Raw genomic sequence first — 21,749 nt, forward strand, 5'->3', positions numbered from 1 at the left:
TCTCACTCCATATACCACAGTCCGAGCACTCACTATAATATTGGATAAGTCATCTCATGTGAAACAAATACAATAAGGGAAACAAATTCTCATGGACGTACTGTAAAAACGTATCCTCATAATTTCAAACTTCAGTAGTTTTTTGGATGTGTGTACAAATAAATTTAATTTAATACTTGAAATGCCGATAATCCCTTTTGAAGTTATTAAAAAATATTTCTGTACTATTTATCCTGCTAATAAAGTTATACTAATTTTTATGCCTTCATGGGAATTACATTTAAGGTATGTTACTTTGAAATTCAAAAATTAACTAACCCAATTTTACTCAATACCTTGACAGAGTCGTCTAGTTACATAAATTTTTCAATGGCCATCTCTACGTATTGTAAATCTACATAAGTAACAAAAGCCTTCCTAGAATCGTAACATAGAATGAAATCCAACAATGTGGACTTTTTTGGTTCATCCTCTCAGCCTTTCCGCAGGTGCTTACTCAAGATTATGTGTAGTGCTAATCCGTAGGTGAGCGAGACTGGATCATGGTTTGAATTGTTGAGAAAAATTTGCCTGTTGGGTTGCTTGAATGTTATTCAATTATCTGGCTATAGTTGTTATAAATTCTGTTTATGTTATTTTATTATTGTTAACTGGAGATTTGTTGCTTTATTTATTGTTGAAAACATTATAGTTTTATTCTTGTTAAATATTGTTATGGGTTATTTCTATCTGTTCATAGTTTAATTACCTTGTTATCCACCGTCTATAGTTATTCTCTTTGCTATTTCTGTGTATAGTCATTCTCCTTATTACGTACTGTTACATAGCTTTTCCTTTGTTACGCTGTTACAAATAGTTTATTTCATGTTACTTTGTTAGGTATTTAAATTATGTTCAGGTTTTTTTTGTTATTTATTTTTATTTTCTGCGTGAGCAAGACGTTTGAAATTATTATAAATTTGATCGTGTATGCTTAGTGTGAGAGTTATTATTCTATTTGTGTTGCAACTGACTTGCTTTATTATGGTGTGTTTCACTTGGTAATATTATTATTTATATTTATAGTTTAGTAAGTGTATTATTGCAGTTTTTCTGGTCAGTTGTTTCTATGTCTTATATTGTAAGCTATGCCATCTTACTGTGTGAAATATTGTGTCAAATATGTTGTAAGAATTATAATGGTTTACCGTTGGAAATAAATAAATAAACAAATGTACGACGGACTTCGAATAAAGGCTAAATGTGTCACAAGTAGGGGGTGCAGGAAATTCGTATGGATGTGTCGTATATGAGACAACAAAGGTTGGCTGACCAACCACGTGACCGGCCGGACCGCCATATTGTTTATAGAGCGATTTGATTGATTACTATAATTGACATGCGGGCCGTGCTGACAGAGCAGCCTCCCTCTCCCCCTCAACACCAACATGTTTATTGTTTGTTTTATAGCTCATTGTTCATGGAATAGGATATCGAAAATCTCGCTCGACATTGAAATACACGCAATACTGTAATGTAGAGACCATACAAACCGGACCACATACGGTTGTTATACGTGTGAAATCTTACACTCTCGACAACGAAGTGTGACACTTGGGCGGTGTGAACAATATTGTATGTTGTTCTACAATGTTTTACTATTTCCCCATAATCTAGATGCTTGAAGGTGGATTTTAAGGATAATTTTAGACTAGAATGAAGGAGAAATGGGATTTTGTGCTAGAAGCTGATTTCATCAAATCATCACACATCCCTAGATAGAAGTCTCTGTTGTTCAGAATTCCTTTAGTTAAGACAGTACGTAATTTGAAATCCACATGGTTCAGAATGTATGTAGTCTGAATTCCACGTGTTTCTTGTTGTAGTTTGGATTAAACTTCGGAATATACGTACTTTGTAATCCAAATGGTGCGTAATCAACGTGGTTTGGAATGTATGTAGTCTGAATTCCACATGTTTCTTGTTGTAGTTAGGATTAAACTTCGGAATATACGTACTTTGTAATCCTCAGGGTGCGTAATCAACGTGGTTTGGAATTCACTTAATTAACAGGACTGAATGAAGGGCTAAAAACCAGTTAATCATTACTGGTAATAAGGGCGGTCCTATTTTACTCGCTGGGCATATTAAGGATAAACACCTCTAAAATGAAATGAAATGAAAAATTCTTTATTTATACAGGCAAAGTTAGGGCCGCATGGCCCTTTATACTTATACGCTTAATAAATGTTTAATTTGTATCTAAACATAGATGTAACCATCATTTTAAGGGGAATTTAACGTTTATGTTTATTTTAGAGTCAGGAAGCCCTACTAAAGGATACTTAACATAGTTTTATTCGTAAACATTCTTGCAAAAACTCGTATGTAAGGAGTATTGAGGGCTCTTTAAATATAACTTCGACTGCCCAGAACTGTCCAGGACTGCAAAAACAAATGTCAGATTTACCTTCTCAGGAAGAAAGATTGTAACATAATATTTGCCAGGAGAGTCACAAATGATTCAAAACGCGTAAAAGTAATTATATATGTTGCGTAAGTGGTTAGCTTAGATGTTAGAGATTAATGCTAATTTTAAATTAGAGAGTAGCGAGTAGTATTATATACATTTTTAGCAGACTTCTCCTGTTTTTTACTCTGTTCAACTTCTAACAGAATGCATAGTGCTAGGGGTACCAACTGCATCTATCTCTTTCCTATGTGCACCACTTCTTATTTCTGATACAAAATGAAATAAATATAAGCTAGTAACTTCCTGATGACGCCTGTTACAGGGTTGTGTTCTGAAGACGAGGAACGGTTGGTGAGAGATCTGTTCCGAGGTTACAACAAGCTGATACGACCTGTCCAGAACATGACTCAGAAGGTCAACGTACGCTTCGGCCTCGCCTTTGTCCAGCTCATCAACGTCGTAAGTACTCATTATAATCCGTATCCGCAGAGCCTTCGAGATCACAGAAGTGCTGTTTATAACACAATTATAATAATATGTCAAATTCTGTTCGAATGTTGAGCTTAGCTCTAATTCACCAGTGTGAAACCTTTGGGGCTGTTTCGAAGTGGGTTCACGCTGAACACGAGAGAAGGTAGAGACCGCATCCGAGTCTAAGGACGGGCAGGATGGAATTACAGTCACCTTCCCCAGGATGATATTTAACCTTCTCTCCTTAATTAGATCGATGTCTTCTCAGGATTTTGGTATAATTACGGAACACGGTCACATGAGGAAGCATCTTCACAGACTCAGCACTCTCCGGAGCACGCGCTCTTTAAGATTTGTGACGGCCAGGAGGAAACTATTGACTCCTGCTCTTTGATTGTTCTGCAATAGCCAGGGAGTGCTATACCATCTTTGGTAATCTGGTCAAAGGCGGTGATTTCCTCAGGAGGAGCAGTTGTCGGCGGTTTGCTCGACTGCTGAAATCGTAGACTGGATGGTCTGATGGTATACTTCCGGGGTGCGAAAAAGATCAATTTTTCAACGGCATTATCATTTTATTGAGTAAATCAATACAATACAATGATTCACAAAGCAATTATTTAGTCATTAACTTGTAAAAATTGATTAACAATAGCAAAAATGTATTAACAACTAAATAAATAAGTTGAGATTGAAACCAAACTACAAAATCCTTGGGCTTCCCCAAACAAAAATGATTTATAAACGATCCTAGCAAAATAAATACTATTTGATACGTGCACCCCTGATATCTAATGTACATGCATTCCAACAATCCAAAGACGAGATAACTAAAATGGTTATTTAATAAATAAGTTGAGTTAACAACGAGAAACTACCCTACGATCTCCCAAAAACAAACATTTAATTTACATGCAGTCCTAAAAAATAATACTATTGTGATACAAGCAATAGAGTCTATATAATTTAGTGCATTCTGGCTATCAATAAAAGACTGTGTGATCGATTACATAATCCATGTAGTCTAAAATGAGTTCTCTGATAAATAACAGATTTGGCTATACAACAGCGACTAGATAACTACTCTTCACTGAGAATTTTCCTAACTTTCTTCCTAAATGCTGGGAGAGAAGAGTTGAAGAAATCCTTGAGGCTTAAGTGCAATGCAATAGCCTGCTCATTAGCCCGCAGCGCCTGAAATCTGGCACTATTATAGAGTTGACTTCTAGAATCTGGATTGCACGTTTGAATAGGTACAATATTCGACGACATAGAAGCTCAAAATTTAATCTCTGCATCGTTTCAACATCAGAAACACCTACACCACAAAAGAGGTCTGCTTGGGGATCTAGGTGTACTTAGCGGAAGATGAAATAGAGCTAAAATCAGCATTTGCATTTAATCCACCCAGTGATGTATATAGAAAATTATTTCGGGAGGGCCCAACACGCTACGTGGTTTAGGAGGTATAAAATACCCTCCAGAAATGGATGTTCGGTAATTTCCTCCGGAGCATCGTTCACCTTCAAGAACTCATAAATGTGGTCCACTGGGTGCAACTTTAATGTTTGTACTTCAAATTTGTGGAGACTCCAGCCCTCTAAGTCCCCCTTATACACACACATTAATCACCTTTTTACTATAGCTTCGTTATGTGTTTGAAAAACTATTCGAATTTCCAGGTACACACTCATTATAATCCTTCAAGTTATACTGTTTTAATTGAAATGGCTTGTTAATAAAACTAATGAAGTAAGTATTTGTGCTTGTTCTGACAGTAATCATTGTTGGTATTTCATACTAGGTGAAAATATAACGGAAGATAAACCTGCACCAACCTGTGAGGAAGGGCATGAGTCACTCCTTTAGGAAACAATTCATATATTATATGATGCCTCAGTGGAGAAGAAATTACTTAAACATCATTTCAGAATTACCAGTTTCATTAGAAAAACTCAAGACTTTCTAAATGATAAGGGCACGGATTATCGCGGTTATCTCGCTTTTTAATATGTTCTATAAATATTATTATTTACACTTTTAGGCAGTTATCGTTTAACGTGTAAAGTGTTTATTATGTACGCGACTTAGCATTACTAGAGTTTCTCAAATTTTAGGAAGAACGTTACATTGTTATAACAGATCTTAAAATGATTCTAAATTTGTACGGATTGGTTGGCAAAATGGAACAAACTTCAATCGCCTAGTGTGAAGTATGTAGGACGTCTAGAACTATCAAGAGCAAAAGTGGGGACTGCACGAACACGCTTTGACGCTATAGTGTACAGATTATGTGTTATGTTCTATTTTTCGTAAGGTCTTTATGTCCACTGCATTCGTTTATTAAGGTATCAATAGTTGACAAACACAACTTATGACACAGATAAGTGTAATAATTGGAATTAGTTCATTTTAGAAGGAATTTCTATAAAGTCGTTAATCTTTATCTTTCAGGAGTAAATGTTTGGTACTGTTCATTGAACCTTCATTGTGGCCTCATAGTTATCAAGATTAATTTGGAAACAGATGTAAGTTCCAAACTCTTTTTAGAGTTACATTTAGATCGTAAATCCTAAGCTAACTCGAAAAATGGTGTAAAGCTTAGATAGAACCTTGGGAATTGAACCCCAGAAGATCAGAACTACAATTAGGAGCATGCTCAAGGACGATCGCCTACATCCAGGCAATTCTCGACCTTTTGCAAGATTGACCAATAATATATAATAAATAGGGCGTTCAAAATTATATAAAATTACTATCAAACCAGTTTAGGACTTAACTAGTCTAAATGCTGTGTTAATTTTAAAACTACTAGTTAGACGTTAACAAATATGAAAAACAATTTGGATTGTTTTAATAGTGCTTAGTTTGGATAACTAACAGCTAAGCGTTATAATGTATTTTTAATGGCTACTCAATTTGATCTTTGTTATCATCAAGACACAATTACAATTCCGAGTAATATTTTGTTTACTTTATACCGTTAACGCGCAACAACATGGTAAACAACGATAACATATTTTTCTGGTGAAGGGGGGAGGGGGACTGCGCTGTCAGCACATCCGCATGTCAATTATCGTATTCAATCAAATCGCTCTATAAACAATATGGCGCCCCTACCGGGCACGTGGTTGGTCAGCCAACCTTTGTTGTCACATTCATATGAATGTCCTACTTCCCTTACTCGCGATGTATTAAAAACCTGTCTTTCATGAATGAAGGAATGTCCACGGTCAATGAGGAAGGTGATCAGTCCAGTTTTTAAACATTGAAGGTGTTTCTCTGTCATCCGTAGCGTCTCTTCATCCATAAACTCCATAAACATCCATAAACTACCACCGTGGTTTACCCGAGACTGATTGCTCTGCCTGAAATAGCCGTTAATAAAGAATAGATCTGTCCTAGTGCCCTGACAGGGTTATCGGCCCCAGAAGAGGACTTGTTTAAAAAACGCCAAAGTTGAAGTTTTGAGGCCCCTACCGAAAAAGAATCGTGAGGTCTTCACATTTTCAGATGCTGCGCTTGAAACATGGGATTTTAGATACATCAGTTAAAATAGACTAATCACGTGATATGTATCTATTAATCCTTCTAGTGCTAGTGACACGAATGTACACAGGATTTCAGACGCGCAGAGATTTTAATCGTGACCCTCGGAACATGAGGTTTTAATTGGCCGTGATAGCGTACCCTAACAATCGTAAAAAAGAATTCCCCTGCAGACTTAAAATTTTGCAAGAAGTTCCATGTATTTCATGTATATCTCACAAGTCCCCTTCTCACCTATTAACTTTCTTATGAATAGAGATGGAGTGATTTACTTTGGAGGAGGTTTATATGAGTAACTGGTGAGTTGTCGATGTATGAATAATTTTTACCCCCCCCCCCTCCTCACAAAAAGGGGGGTATTTTAGGGATGAGTTAAAATTTAAAGTGAAATTTATTATAAAAAGAAGAATGGCGCAAACTAGAGGTCTCTAATGTTACTCTATAAAATTTGGTGCCCAATTAAAGATTGAATAGTTTTATAATACCCACACAGTTTAAGTTGCATTTAAAGTTATTTTAAGGCCAAATAAAACATTCATTCACTAGTTATTTTGAGAGCTTACGACACCAAATCATAAAACAAGTTATTACAAAAATAAACAAACGTCAACAACCATGAAGCATAGCATTTATAGGTTTGGTTTTGTCTGATCGAAGCCCATTAGGAAGTCCTGGGAATACCAACAGCTGAGTTTTCCATGTCATCTCTTATAAGTTACCAGTTATGTTGTAAGGCACATTCAGTCAAGTTACTGAGTCAAAGTGGACTGAATTTGTCTCACATACTATCCGGTAACCAATAAGAGATAACATGAATGATTTGAGAAGTCTTTTATTGGCTAAAAGATAATACTAGAGTATTCAGTTCCAAATAAACGTGTAAGCAATCTGAACCATAGGTTCATGAGTTCACTGTATGAGTAGTTAGCTATAAATGAAAAATATTGATCATGAGAAAAATAATTATGTTATCATAACAATTACAGAGTCGGTTTTAATTTTTGTCATTAATAGCTGAAATAAAACCGTTTTAACACATCCATTGAACGTAACTAAAGCAATTCCAGAACCCAGCAGGGATCACTTCTGGCTGGTTTATACCTTCCAGTTGACCTACTACTGGTAACAGCAAAACCCGATGTGTCACTTAAATCTGGGCAACCTTATGGATGTCCAGGAGCGGCACATCACTAACCGCAAATGTCGAGATTCCGGGGTGCAAGTGCAATTCGATGGGTATAGTCTACTGCGGGAGATGACTGTTGGAGTTGGTGGGGTTCCTTCCCTAACCTCAGAGCCTCAATATAAGGGTGTGCCACCTCCTGCCTGTTTTCAGAGCTTGCATCCCCTTCTTTCAAGGAGACGTGACTTAAGATTAGTGCCCTAAATTCTTCCTCATGGATATCGATAGTGGGTGGTCTCTACCCTTAACCTTAACCATCCAGAATATCCTGTCACTCCGGAAGCAGCGCAAAGGTCCTTGAAAGACCAGGAGCAATTTATAAGCTTCTTGTCCTAAGAACAAAAAAAAAAAAAACAGAAGAAAAGAATTTTCTTTTCTTGAATACGCGCATTAAGTTAAATAAATATTAAATTACCATTTATAAACTTGTTGCATCCGTACACCGCGTCATATTTTTCTACTGATGTGTAAGTGGCGGGACGTAACTTGATCATCAAAGTTCACTTAACACGGCAAGCGGCGCCTAGAACAGGCATCCTTTGATCTGGACGCTAGCTACTGCATGGGAATAATAAACAGATAAACTGTGTGAGGGAGGTGGTGAGAGGTGGTTGGTACGGTGCGCGGGGGTGCTGGGGGATGCCGGGGGTGGGGGGGGGGGGGGGGCAGTTACCAACCCGATCGATTGCCGAGACCTCGAGTAACACTGCAGCATTGCAACTTGTCAGTAGTCTGAGGGACCCGCCCGCCCGCTCGGCCTTCGCGTGTCCGAACACGATGAGGTAAATCACGTGAACTATTTTCAATGCTGCCTGATGAATGAGGTTCACCTGCACAACACCAGTACTTATAGAAGATATTAATAACAAATTAATATTTATATATCGGAGTAGTAACCACGATAAAGTATACAACTGGCGTCCCCCAAGGAGGCGTGTTTGTACCATTTTTATTTTTAAACGTTTTCTCGATTCCAACTATGTGTTTAGGACCATTTTTATTGTGACATTGCTTCTTTTTATATAAAGCTAAGGTTTTAAATGGTAGACCTGGTTGATCAACAATGCAAGTTTTATAGAGCAAATGTCAGGCTCTGTTTTTTTTATATATTTTTTATTTGAGATAGTAGATATTTTTGTAGAATACAACAATAAAATACTCCTTTAAAATAAGATGTAAAACCATTGGCAAGAGGTTGTTAGCCAACAAATAATGAAAGCTAGCATTGTGGCAATGCACTTGCCATTCAACTAGGATCCACTTCCCAGTAATGGTCTAGGCGATAGAGTCTAGTGGATCCGATGTTACCGAATCCACCAGTACCAAACGAAGATTTAGTCTCGCAACGCCGAAAATTATATTTCTTATAGCAATTGATATTATAAGGGCAAAATTTTAATTTCCCGTCTGCTGCTCCAACTGAGAAGCTAACATTCATATAACATACAGTCCACCAGATTCGAATGCAGCAACTTTGCTTGGGACAAATCAAGTTGGCAACAAATTCCGAACGTGCAATGAAGAATACAACAAAGGAAATGAACTGTTTTTCAAAGTGACGTTATGCACAATTATTAAGGACGAGTAGACGACAGCTATTAGTCCTTAGCTCAATTATTTTCTGAGGTCTTATGAAACGTTCTGTTTCTTTACTTGTTTATTCTAACATATATTTATTTAAATATTTGTTCGTATAAAAGAGCATTGCATCGTTCGAACTAAAATTTTTAAATTAAAATTGCGGTATTTTACTATATAAATACTAAAGACCGGTGATTTCCATCTAGGAAGACAAATCTCTAATAAAAAAAACATAAATCGTAAAAATAACAAAAATATGAAAACCTAGTTGTATTAAAATGTTTCTTTAGAGCCTATACAGTATACATATCTGCCATAATAAATTCAATTATGTAGTTAACCCTTAGTATTTTCTACACTTTCTTCTTTAGTTACATTTAATTGATTATTCACAATAACACCTGAATATGTTATACTTCAACAAAATTAACAAAAGCATAACGTCATATATGCAGTATGTATATATAGAACAATAAACATTATATTATAAGCATCGTTTGACAAAAGACCAATAACCAACAATATTTATAACAAATCATAATAATATCAAACAATAACCTTAAATAACATTCAATTTATTCTTTTAAAAAAGCTAATTTTTAAGTTACTTTGAAAAACGTGCAGGTTTAAGACATTCTTTCATTTCAGGTACTAGATCAGTTTTTGGTGTTCAACATGGTCTGGTAAAAAATGTATTTAATTTGTTTGGTAAAAGTACGTCAGCCGCATTACCTAATTTTATTTTGTATTCGTTTGTTGAATTATTATTCTTGCTTCTCATGTAAAATGATTTTTATAAACATACATATATACATAGGGCAAAAAACAACGGAAATAGTGATCTGTCAGCTGATTTTTCATAATTAATTAGTAAAAAGAAACAAAAAGTGACAAAAATAAATTAAATTTCAAAAACCAAAAGTTATTCAAAGCCAATACCACACAGCTTTTGAAAGCGACTCCAATTTTTAAATAAACTGAAAAGTATCAATTTGATATCCATAAATTATAGATTATTTTGAACATGAATTTAATGCTGTAAATGAATTACCTCGCTGGCAAAACAATTTTAATGTGTATATCTATCATACATGTTTTTATAGACACAAATCATAAATATAAAGTCTTAGTTACAGAATAATTATAAATGCAGTATAATAATATTTATTACATAACAGCTAATGCAGTTTAAGGCAGTATCGATACTTGACTATCGCATCCGCTATTGTTATGACGAAAGTATTAATGCTTGACTTTCCGTTTGTTGCTTATGGAACACACATTCTACAGGGTGTTCAGAACTCTTTACAAACATGTTCAGGCATTATTCCTAGATTAAGAGAAAACCTATCTTTTCAAACTTTCAAAAACACAATACTTACTCAAACAGCCACCATTTTGTTTTTTTTTTACCTACTATTTTTAATTTGAGATCGGTTGTTGTAATACTTTGGAATGTAGTATATAACTTTACAACTCAATAACATAATTACAGAAAAATAATATTTTTTACAACTTTTAGTTTCAGAATGTCGCTATTTATTACCTTTAATCGTAATAAGATTTAAAAAAAAGTTAAGTAGGAAAACTTGTTAATTCTTTTCTCTTGGGAAGAATAGAATATGTGCTTACATTCTGAGTTACAATAAGCTTATTATTAACATTTAACTAGTATAAAATATTACTTATATAAATAATAAGTATGCGTATAGCCTACGGTAAGAAAGTTTTTGAATAAATATAAAACACCGTGTTATAATTACGTAAAATACACACTCATTCATTACTTCATGCCAGACATATGGGCGGGGTTATCTTCAAAGCCTTACTGTAGGTTACTTTTCTTAAAGCCCCTTAGCTTGCCTTACGCGATTCAAGACGATGTACTCCGCTTAAAGCCTATTGTGAAAATTGCGTTACTTTAAATATCGTGTTTGGGGCAGTACAAAAATAAGATAATTAAATAATCTTTCTTATAGCTTTGGCTTTGAATTCAATTCAATTCAATAATTCTTTATTGTCATTATTTAACAATTATACAAAATTGTATGACTTGCGTCACATCCTATGTTTCAGCCAATAAGTTTCGTCAAGTATAAAACATTTAAAATTAAAATCAAATAAACATTTCAAATAAGTAATAGTAATATTAATAATAATAAAAATGCATCCAATAAATAACTACACATATATACATATTTTAAAACCTGTCATACTGAGTCGCACACCCTTCAGCTCCCCACATCTTTCAGCTCTGAAAACGTTGGTTGCTGAGTTCCAGGAACTCGCCCACAGAATAAAATGTGTTTTCTATTAATATTCTTATATTCCTTCAACGCCTTTTTGAATTTTGATTGATTTGTGATAGATTTGATTTTTTTCTGGTAAACAATTAATAAATCTGATACCCATCTGAGATGGTAGATGGCCATGAAGCTGTAGTCTGTGTTGAGCAACTCTGTAGTTTTCTCCAGCTCTTGTATTATAACCATGGACATCCCTACCTTGCACCAGTGTACACCTGAAACAACAGAACATGCTCGTCTCAAGCACGTACAGCGCAGGCAATGTCAGTAATTTGAGCTTCTTAAAGAATTCTCTACACGACTCTCAGGAAGTTAAGTTATTGATTATGCAATCAGATTTCTTTTGCAATATAAATAATCTTTGAAAATACGAACTTGGACATGTACCCCACAGTGTAATTCCATAAGATATGTGTGGAAAACTTATTCCATAGTAGGCAATTCTCAATAAAGGTTTAGGACAGCGATTTGATAAATGTCTTAGCAAATATATATTGGACGAAGTTCTTTTACAAATACTTTCAATATGCCTACTCCAGGACAGACAACAGTCTATGTTGAAACCGAGGAATTTAGTAGTATATGTTTCGATCAATGATTTTTCACCAATCATTACCAATGGTGAGGATTTATTTAAGATTTTCTGGCTATTAAATACCATGTAGGTTGATTTGGATTCTTGGTTAGCAAATTTATTTGTTGAAGATACTGAATACAACTATTTAATTCCGTGTAGGCTGAAAATTCTACTAGGGCTTTTGATTTAGCCTTGAAGGTGAGGCTTGTATCATCGGCATACTACACAAAATTACCGGTATGTACAACATCTTTAATGTCATTTACATATAGCAAAAATATAATAGGTCCAAAGATTGAACCTTGTGGAACCCCATACTTTAACTTGGATAACCGGGACAATTCGCCTAAAACCTGCACTTGCTGGCTACGACCAGAGAGATAGGATTGCAGCCAATTTAGAAGGATTCCTCTAATTCCATAATTATATAGCTTATCAAGTAGAATTGCATGATCTACTCGATCAAAAGCCTTTGACATGTCCAGAAATATACAAAGTACTGTATCACGTGCCTCCAAGCCTTCAGTTACAAATTCAATTAGACTATTAATTGCATTAACGGTAGACAATAATTTTCTAAAACCGAACTTTTGATGAGATAGTATGTTATTTTTTACAAAAAGAAATGTATTAACTGATTCAAAAACAAGTTCTCAAAACCTTTACTTAAAGGTAGCAAAGGTATATATACTGTAGTTACTTGATTTTGACAAATCACCGGTTTTGAACAAAGGAATAATTTTAGCTAGCTTCAATTGTGATGGAAATTTTCCTTCAGCAAAGGACAGATTTATCGCTGCTGTAAGAGGTTCTAAAAATGTATCATAGCATCAATGATTCTTATTTTATAAATATATACTATAGTTTTCTTCTTTTCGCCATTTTACATTTCGGAGTTTTGCCTGAAAAATCACGTTGAACACACACAAGCGAATATTTTAACAACTGAAGACACTCTTATGTTAGTTCCGATTAGAGAAAGCATCATTATCACAAGTCCATATTTCCTACAAGAACAACTTTCTGTTATTTCTATAATCTCTCCGCACTGTTGGGAACTGATTGTACATTCATTATTAAAATACGCTTTATAAATAAATACATTCAAAGAATAAAAGTATAGGAAATTAGGTAATAAATTCACTGCCATAGCTTTTAAATAAGGGCAATTTTGGGATAAATGTTACTTTCGTTCAGGTCAAAAATACGCAAAGTTAATATTACTCAAGTTTGCTTGATATTCAAATTATTTTAAATATGACACAAGTGACTCTTTTGTTAAACGTGATTTTATACGTAACAATATACGGTAAAACAGCTTAAAATGTTAAACAGGGATTTTATTTGCATTTTAATATTTTTTTTATAAAATTTATCTTCAAAGTCGTTGATTGAAAAAAGTTTGAATTATGAATTCGAAAATACTTACTATAATATCACACTTCATAAAATGGATTAAAAGATTTAACAAATCCGTAGTAAAACAAATATGTCGTGCGAACGGAATGAGAAACGGAAATGCATCGCAGACCCGAACATAACAACTCTACACGAAACAAACTATTTCTAACTGAATACGGTTCAATCCCATACGAGGAGTTGAGTCGGGGGTTCCTGAAACAGTTTCCATCCAAACAGCTGGAATAAGAGCGCTCTAAGATAGCGGAGGGAGGGTGGATGGCATTTGGAACGGCGTTTGTTGTACAGGTGAGGGCAAGGGAAAGATCCGAGGACTTTTTCCTTATGAGTTCTTTTGTTAGTTATCTTTTATTTTACGTGAGGTTATGGAGTTGGAAACAATGACGGAATTGTATTAAAAGAATCCTCAAGATAACTTTTCAATAGTTTGAGAGAAAGGAGAGTTAATAGCATAGTTCTGACATAACTTCGCCGCGGCTTGATGCTTCTAATGTAAATTTTATTCTTTTACATTTTCTTTCAAATTATTACCGCAGCACAAATTTCTCTGTACATTTCAATAAAGGAGAGTTTCCAAGTATTGTTCTAGTTACAGATTTTATCCTGTATGAATTTATATTAAAGTTTATTGAGAACTAGCTGTTTCCCGCGGCTTCGTACGCTTATCGTAAGCTTTGCCCGTGGTTGAGCACTTCTGGTTCAAGCGAATTATGCTTACAACACCGATGTAGATTTGGCCTTGTTGCCACGATCAGGAAAATCTGTCAATAGTGTATGTTTTTATATTTGTATCCTTACATGTACTTTATTATAAAGTGGTCTTCTATTAAAGTTTTAAGTTCAATCAATAATTTATTTTTAAGACAAATATACACCATCTTAGCGCCTTCAAATAGTTTTTGACTACTTAATATACGTAACTGTGTCGTGATTGCAGTTTATAACTTGCAGGCGCTTTGAAAACATTTATGTTTTCTAGCACTGCCTGGTGGCGAATTACACCAATGGGCATAGAATATAGAATATAAACCTTCTCCATTGAAAAATACATATACATACAAATTTTCATAACGATCGGTCAAATAGTTCACGATTCCATAAAGGACAAAAAAACAAACATTCATTTATATATATAATACTAGCTGTTTCCCGCGGCTTCGCACGCTTTTCGTAAGCTTTGCCCGTGTAAGAGCATTTCTGGTTCAAGTAAATTATATTTCCATCGCCAATGTAGAGTTTGCCTTGATGTCATCATGAAAATCTATCAAAATTGTATTGTACACGTACATGTCCTTTATTATAAAGTGGTCTAACACTCAACCTCTAAGTTCAACCACAAACTTATTTTAAAGACAAATATACATCATGACTTAGCGCCTTCAAATAGTATTTGGCAGTTAAATATACGTAACTGCCTTGCAATTGCAGTTTATAATGTGCAGGCAATTTGAAAAATTCTTTTGCAGTGCAGTCTGGTGGCGAGTTACATCAATGGGCGTAGCATATAAACCTTCTCAGCGGAAAAATACATATACATACAAATTTTCATAATGATCGGCCACATAGTTTACGATTCCATAAAGGACAAACACACAAACATTCATTTTTATATACATAGAGATATATATTATATATATATATTATATATATATATATATATATGAATGTTACAGGAACTTACTGTATCTTCCCCCAAACTTAAATTTAAATTATTATTTTTGGTTATTGAACTTTAGAATAGGCCCAAATTAATTGATATAGTAATTCTAGAAAGCACCAAATTTAAAGCTCCTAAACCATAAAAGAAAGGCGGTGTTCCATACTCGTATGTACTTGTAGATCGTAGTATATACGATCTCGTATGTATGATTTTTACGCACCTCCCGATACCGGAGTACGCCACACCACGTATCGCGCAACGAAATTCGTTATTATTTCATGCAAAATTGTAAGCCTGTTGCTTATTTAATTAGGCTATCTATTATATGTCACTATTCATATGTTTAGAATTAATATGACTTTACTCAGCATGTTTTAAAAAGTTTTATACAGTGGTATTTTTGTTGCCATTACAAAAAATTTAAATTCGTCTAAAATGTCTCACCTTAACAACACACTCGATCTTGAGCTCATTTCATTCAACCATCGGCCCCTTGTGAGGTTATATCGATGTCAGATTTGGATTTGGCGAGCTCTCTTGTACACGAATTTCTTGCTACAGGTTTAAGACTAAACTGAAAAATAATAAATTGCAATTGCTCCTAAATATTTGTCAACTTCATATATAAATGTCCCTTCAGTCTCAGTCTCAGTCGAGAAGGTACATTTTGTGACAGCTGAAATATAATTAATTTATTCTCATAGGATTTATATGTAATCAATGACTCGAAAATCGTTCGAAATACCAAAACATTGACTATTTAATTTTTGTTTAATCGTGTAAGTATTATAGAGCACGTTTAAGTATCTAATTTCATAAATAACGGAATCGTGAAGTTTTAAAATTTTAACGGTCACCATAATGAACCAAAAAAGTGTACCAAGCTAGCCGATGAACTTAACCAAGATATTTATAAGATTAATTTTTGTAACAATATCCTATTTTTCTTTGACTATTCTAGGGATAGTTATTGAATCCACAGCCCGCGTTATATAGCATAAATATGTAAAACTATTTGAACAGGGTGTGTTTTGGGCTCGGGGGGTAATATTCGGTGAAGTTATGTATTCGGTAAGTGTTACCATGCAGTAGACTGGTTTGGTATAGAAAGTCTACTTACAATGAAACTACTGTTTTAAGAAAAAAGCCTATCTAATATTAAATTAAAATAAATGCAGATTAAAACAACAATTGTTAAGTACTAAAGTATTGTATATTTTTTTAATAATTTTAAGAATAATTTAAAAATTTTAATAAACGAGTGTTTTACCCAGCTGTTAAATAGTAATTTTATCTGGCCATACATTGGCACTTTGCGAGTATATTACATATTGTGTAAATTTATAATGCTCTGCCACATTTACTGCATAAAATAGAGTCACCGAAAAGGTTTCTCTTTTAGAGCCATTTCACAAACCGGTCAACCTACTCAGGAAATGGGTAGGATAACAATATATGGGTATGTTTTTGTATGTTTTGTACATGGTAAGACGTTAGCATTTTGTAGATATATTTTTTTAGTGTAAGGGTACATTTAAGTAAATAGAGAATTTACATGTTCGCTAATTAACCAATATAAAATCTGTGTGGAGTCGTTTTAGAAATTCTTTAAATAGAAAATTTTATACTGGAAACATGTTACAATTGATTCCATGAACAGAATTACGAGTACTTGCCCAATGCATTTTCACTTGGTGTATTAATCTACTGAAGGTATCACAATAATAAAATGTTTGGAAGTGCATTTAAAACTTGGCCAATAACTACCAAAAATTTGTATATTTTTCTTCTGTACGTGTACGTATTAAATTTGTACGTGTTTCCAGTTTTCCTCCGAAGACGTTTTTCTCTAACGAGGCATAGATCGAGTCAGGACTGTGCTATGACATAACATTATGGGTCGTCTTGGTACTACTTCATTTAGTAGAATCATCTTTATTCTTTAGAAGTGGCCTCTAAAGACGGGGGGGGGGGGATTGAAAAGACGAGCCAGCTGCAGAGAGCTCTTCCGATTGAGTGGCACCCTCCCTCTGCTTGTCTTTTAATGTACTATGGCGCGAGTCTCGTCTCAAAAATAAGAACCCGGTTTTTCTTTCGAGTCATTTTTAAAGCTCACGTTAAGTTCATAAGTAAAAAATACGCAATTTTATAGTCTATTTTTGTTTAAATATAGATCCGCATTATCTTGAACAAAATGTAAGATAAAATCCTCAAACAAACCCTTAAATAATGAAGATATTACAGAATCTTAAGTCCTTCTAGCTCTCCAGTTCAAAATAAAGGCTATTTCTGATTGTTTTCATTTAACCAGCGAATGTTCTTTGTCTTATGTGCATGCACAAAGAACTTAAATCCTTGTAAAATTTTAATTTTATTTCATGATGAACCAGAATTGTATTTTAATATTACTGCTTATGCAATATTATTCATTCGTTTTAGAACACTCACCTTAATTGGTATAAAACTAAAGGTAAAAAATGTGCATTATAATTTTCACTGTGATCCATGAACGCATGAACACAGAAAGTTAAAATGCAAATTTAACTAATTGTGTGTTATGTTTGTGCGTTGGGATTTTCCGAAAACATTTACACCTTTAGTTTACTGTTATTGAACATTGATGACACTATTTTTTCATCTGAATAATTTTATGAGTTGGTTTGGAAATGTAGAGTAACAAATAATTAGAAGAAAATTTGTGTAAGATTCGTTGTTTGGTTGAAAATTGCGATATATCTGCATAACAGTTCTTGTAGATATCTGATATATTACCCTTGATGTATACTTATTATACATATTTCAAGAGGTACATGTATTTTTTTATTTCTCCTTCTTCGATTCATTTGATTAAAAATAATATTCATTTATTTTATTCTAACATGCAGACTGATTCATACAATAAATTCGTTTTGAGCATCTACATTCAGTCAATTGTTACAAAGCTGCATTATAATTGAGCGATGGAGTATATGCTGTAATGTTGTTTATCTACTAAAATCTATTACATTTAAAAACATATTGTTTAATATTTTGGAAGAGGGATTGCAAATCATTGTAAATTTACATCTATAACATCTGGTATATCACTATCTCCTGAACAAGCAAACAGATCCGAATAATATTTTTCATTCAGATTCAACGCTTAGCGAGAATGTCAAAATAGTTTTAGATGTCCTATTCCAGCCGTAAAATCCTTGAATAACAGTGAACCTGTCAAAAACTTCCTCTAACTTTTTGGCTAGTTGTTGAGCCAAAGATGTTCACTGCAAAATTGCACTATTTTGAAAGTTTCTCAATCTAACCGCAAACAAGTCCAATCCTAAAATGTTGAGAGTTGATGCCTAAGAATTGGGTCATGCCTCAGCTATAAGTCCTCCAAAAGACCGATTTAAAAATTATTTTTTAACCAGACTCTTACTTTGTCACGGATTTTCTATTGAATGCCAAATTTTTAGCCCCTCTGGCCTGTAATATTAAAAAAATATATAAAATCTGAGGAAATTTTTAAGTGCTGCTTTAAAACCTTACATAATAATATTATTATTTTAAAACGTTTTTTTTTTTTTTTTTTTTTTCAGGAAATAATTTGTTCTAATATTCTTGTAATTATGAATCTAAATAACATTGCAGTATTAACACCAGCCATACGTGGCTTTTCACCACTGGGATCGTCAAACACTGCTCAGACACATGTTGATGTACGAACTGTGTCCAAGTGTGAATTTCCAAAAGTACTTGGAGATCACGATTTTCTGGATCTAATTCAATGAGAAAGAATGGATACTTTTGATTAAGTTAATATTCTTACCGGGGTCACAAAAAATCACTTCACTTCAGATTTTGTAACCCAATATCAGGATCACGTATAAAGGTTCCTGATTTTCGTGAGGACCAGGCCTTCAAGTTTTGCTCTTCAATTTTGAGCTACTTTATTCAGAAGCTGACGAAATTCTGAATAACTACCACAGGAATATTTGGAATTTTGGTTTACAAAACTGGAAATTAAGCCTGTACGTACGGTAACTGATAGTTACAAAATAAAAACTAATTTTGCTCCAAAATTGGCATCACAAATTAACGTGTTCACTCTCAAGAGACCATACCTTTGCCTGACAGCTCACAAAGACCCTATTAAGAGGTGAGCCCGTCTATTAAGAGGAACGCAATCACAAAAGTCATTACCTTCAAAGGCTTTCATGAGGCACCCAATTGTCGTTCATTTCCGCCCATAAAGTGTCCGTATTAATATTTCCAGTCTCGGTGTCACGGTGACGGTGTGACGCGAAGTGAGGCGGTGGTGCTTGTGGAGCGGCCATTAATAGAATACCAACCTTTTGCTGCAATAACGCCACATCATGAGTGCTCAGTAGCACTGCTTGGCTGTGCGTTAGTAAAGTCTAACACTCAAAGGGTTGGGAAACTATATTTCTACCTCTCTGTCTGACCTATAGACTAGCGTCAAACTTCATTTAGAGATGGGTGACATCGAGTTCGATGGTAGTTCACACATTTAAATTCATCCGATATATATATATATATATATATATATATATATATATATATATCAAGTGCAGTTGAATTCAATGCAACTAAAAGGCGTCTAGTGTAGCTGTTTATGAAATGGTATTAACATCCCCTTATCGCAAAGGACGCTGAACCATCACCCTTGATTAACAGTTATTATATAAAACGTTCATTCTAACTTTGATTAAAATCCATCCAACCACAATGTGTACCACAGTTGTGTAGATAAAGGTTTTGACACTAGAGATCCACCCCACAGTTGTTCATAGAGCGGAGAATTTGGAGAACATTGTGTGTGTGTCAAACTGAACAGTTTAAAATTGTTTCATCAACCCTTTTTTTCTACTTAACTGAAAGAATTAATTTTCAAACAACAAGGAATGGCAACATAACAAGTATTAGTATTATGATATAACTGATAGTAGTAGAACATAAATTATTTTCTTGAAACTCGTTACAATTATGAGTTTTGTTTCACTAAATACTTTTTCTAGATGTTTCAAACAATGTATTCTAAATAAGCAATAAGAATAATGAGAAATATTAAAATTTAGCGATACTATTTTCATACATCGTATTGATATAATCAATCCCAAATAATTTTATGGTTAAATTTATAGCTCACTAGTATAATACATAGAAACCGAAGACGGGTATCTAAGCAATTGTACTTTCATTAGATGGTATTTCTTATTTATTTATTTGACCTGACAAAGTCTGGTGAATTTTATGGACACTCTGTACACTAGATTATTACCCTTGGTCTTGTCAATGATCAGCTGAGCCAAGTCTTAAATAATCGTAACTCATCTTACAGCGCTTGACAGTGAATATCATTCGACGTCTGGTGGGGTAGGGCAACTAAGATAAAAGGATTTCTTATTTCACCAGGCGAAGTTAGGGATAAGAAGCCTAGTATTAAACTTATTCAGGGACCAACTGCTAAAAAGGTAACTTCCGAACCACCACCAATGGCTGGGCAGGCAGGCTGCTTGCAAGGATAGGATCGCTCAGCGGTCACCCACCCAAGCAACAGTCACTCTCGAGGTTGCTTGATTCTGTTATCTTGCGGTAACCGCTGTACTCACTACACTGCGTCGTACATTTAACTCGTGAATTAAATTTAAGCAACATTTCCAGCAGTATTTAGGTAAAAAGTTTAGTGGAACTTCAGAATAGCGAGGGGCTCGGTTGCGCTAAGTGGAAGTGTGACAAGAAAAAGTAACAACTTCCTAGAAGCCGCTCATCTGGATGGGATCCAAATGTGTTCTTCAGTCTAACCGCTCGGGAATTTACGACGCAGTAATAACAAAACTTTTTGGGAATAGATCACAATAAACACACGTTAGAGGACGCAATCGGTTTTCGTTTCTGGTTTTCTGTTGGTTGCCTAACCTGAACTCTTCGTAGATTTTTACAGCTAGTTGAACTAAAGTTGATGAGAGCCAGACTGAAATTCCCCTTGGCTGATGTCGGGTTTAATTCACTATAGCGTTCAAACTGGAGGAGTGACCCACAGTTTTTATAATATTACTTATTCTCGTATTAATATTGAAATGCTTATCAATATTATATGACTGTACAAGTGTTTTAATAAAACCTCCAGGAGAGTGACTACACAAGCAACAATGAACTAACATCCCTACATTTACACCTCACCTCGTATCCTTTCCTCTATTTTATTTGCTTAAAAATGCATGAACTGTTATTATTATACAATATAGGAGTATAATAGGCAGATAGGAGTAAAACTTATACCACGTTTCACGTAACAGGCTTTCAACGCTGAGGTTAGAATTAAATTTCAAGTTTATAGCTCATTTCAATCGCATAGAAATGAAATGAAATGAAATATGCCTTTATTTAAGAGGCGGAGTTAGGGCTATTTAGCCCTCTCTACCACTCAACCTCATGTGCATAGCTAGGCTGCACATGTTACTATATCACATTTATAATGATATAACATTTTAAATGGTAAGTTTACAAGTTTGTGTATTCTACGATTTTTCTTTTGCCATCATTGTTACCAA

At 34.3% G+C, this 21,749-nt stretch overlaps 1 protein-coding gene across 1 annotated transcript in view; it reads left to right on the plus strand.

Annotated features, from left to right (window-relative positions):
• LOC124355251 (acetylcholine receptor subunit beta-like 1) overlaps positions 1-21,749 on the plus strand; it is a 152,286-nt gene that overhangs the window by 46,072 nt on the left and 84,465 nt on the right. The window contains exon 2 of the mRNA XM_046806297.1: positions 2,775-2,911. Coding sequence (XP_046662253.1) covers positions 2,775-2,911 — 137 coding nt within the window. The remainder of the gene's footprint in view (positions 1-2,774; positions 2,912-21,749) is intronic.

Source organism: Homalodisca vitripennis, chromosome 2, assembly GCF_021130785.1.
Source record: "Homalodisca vitripennis isolate AUS2020 chromosome 2, UT_GWSS_2.1, whole genome shotgun sequence".
NCBI classification, from domain to species: domain Eukaryota; kingdom Metazoa; phylum Arthropoda; class Insecta; order Hemiptera; family Cicadellidae; genus Homalodisca; species Homalodisca vitripennis.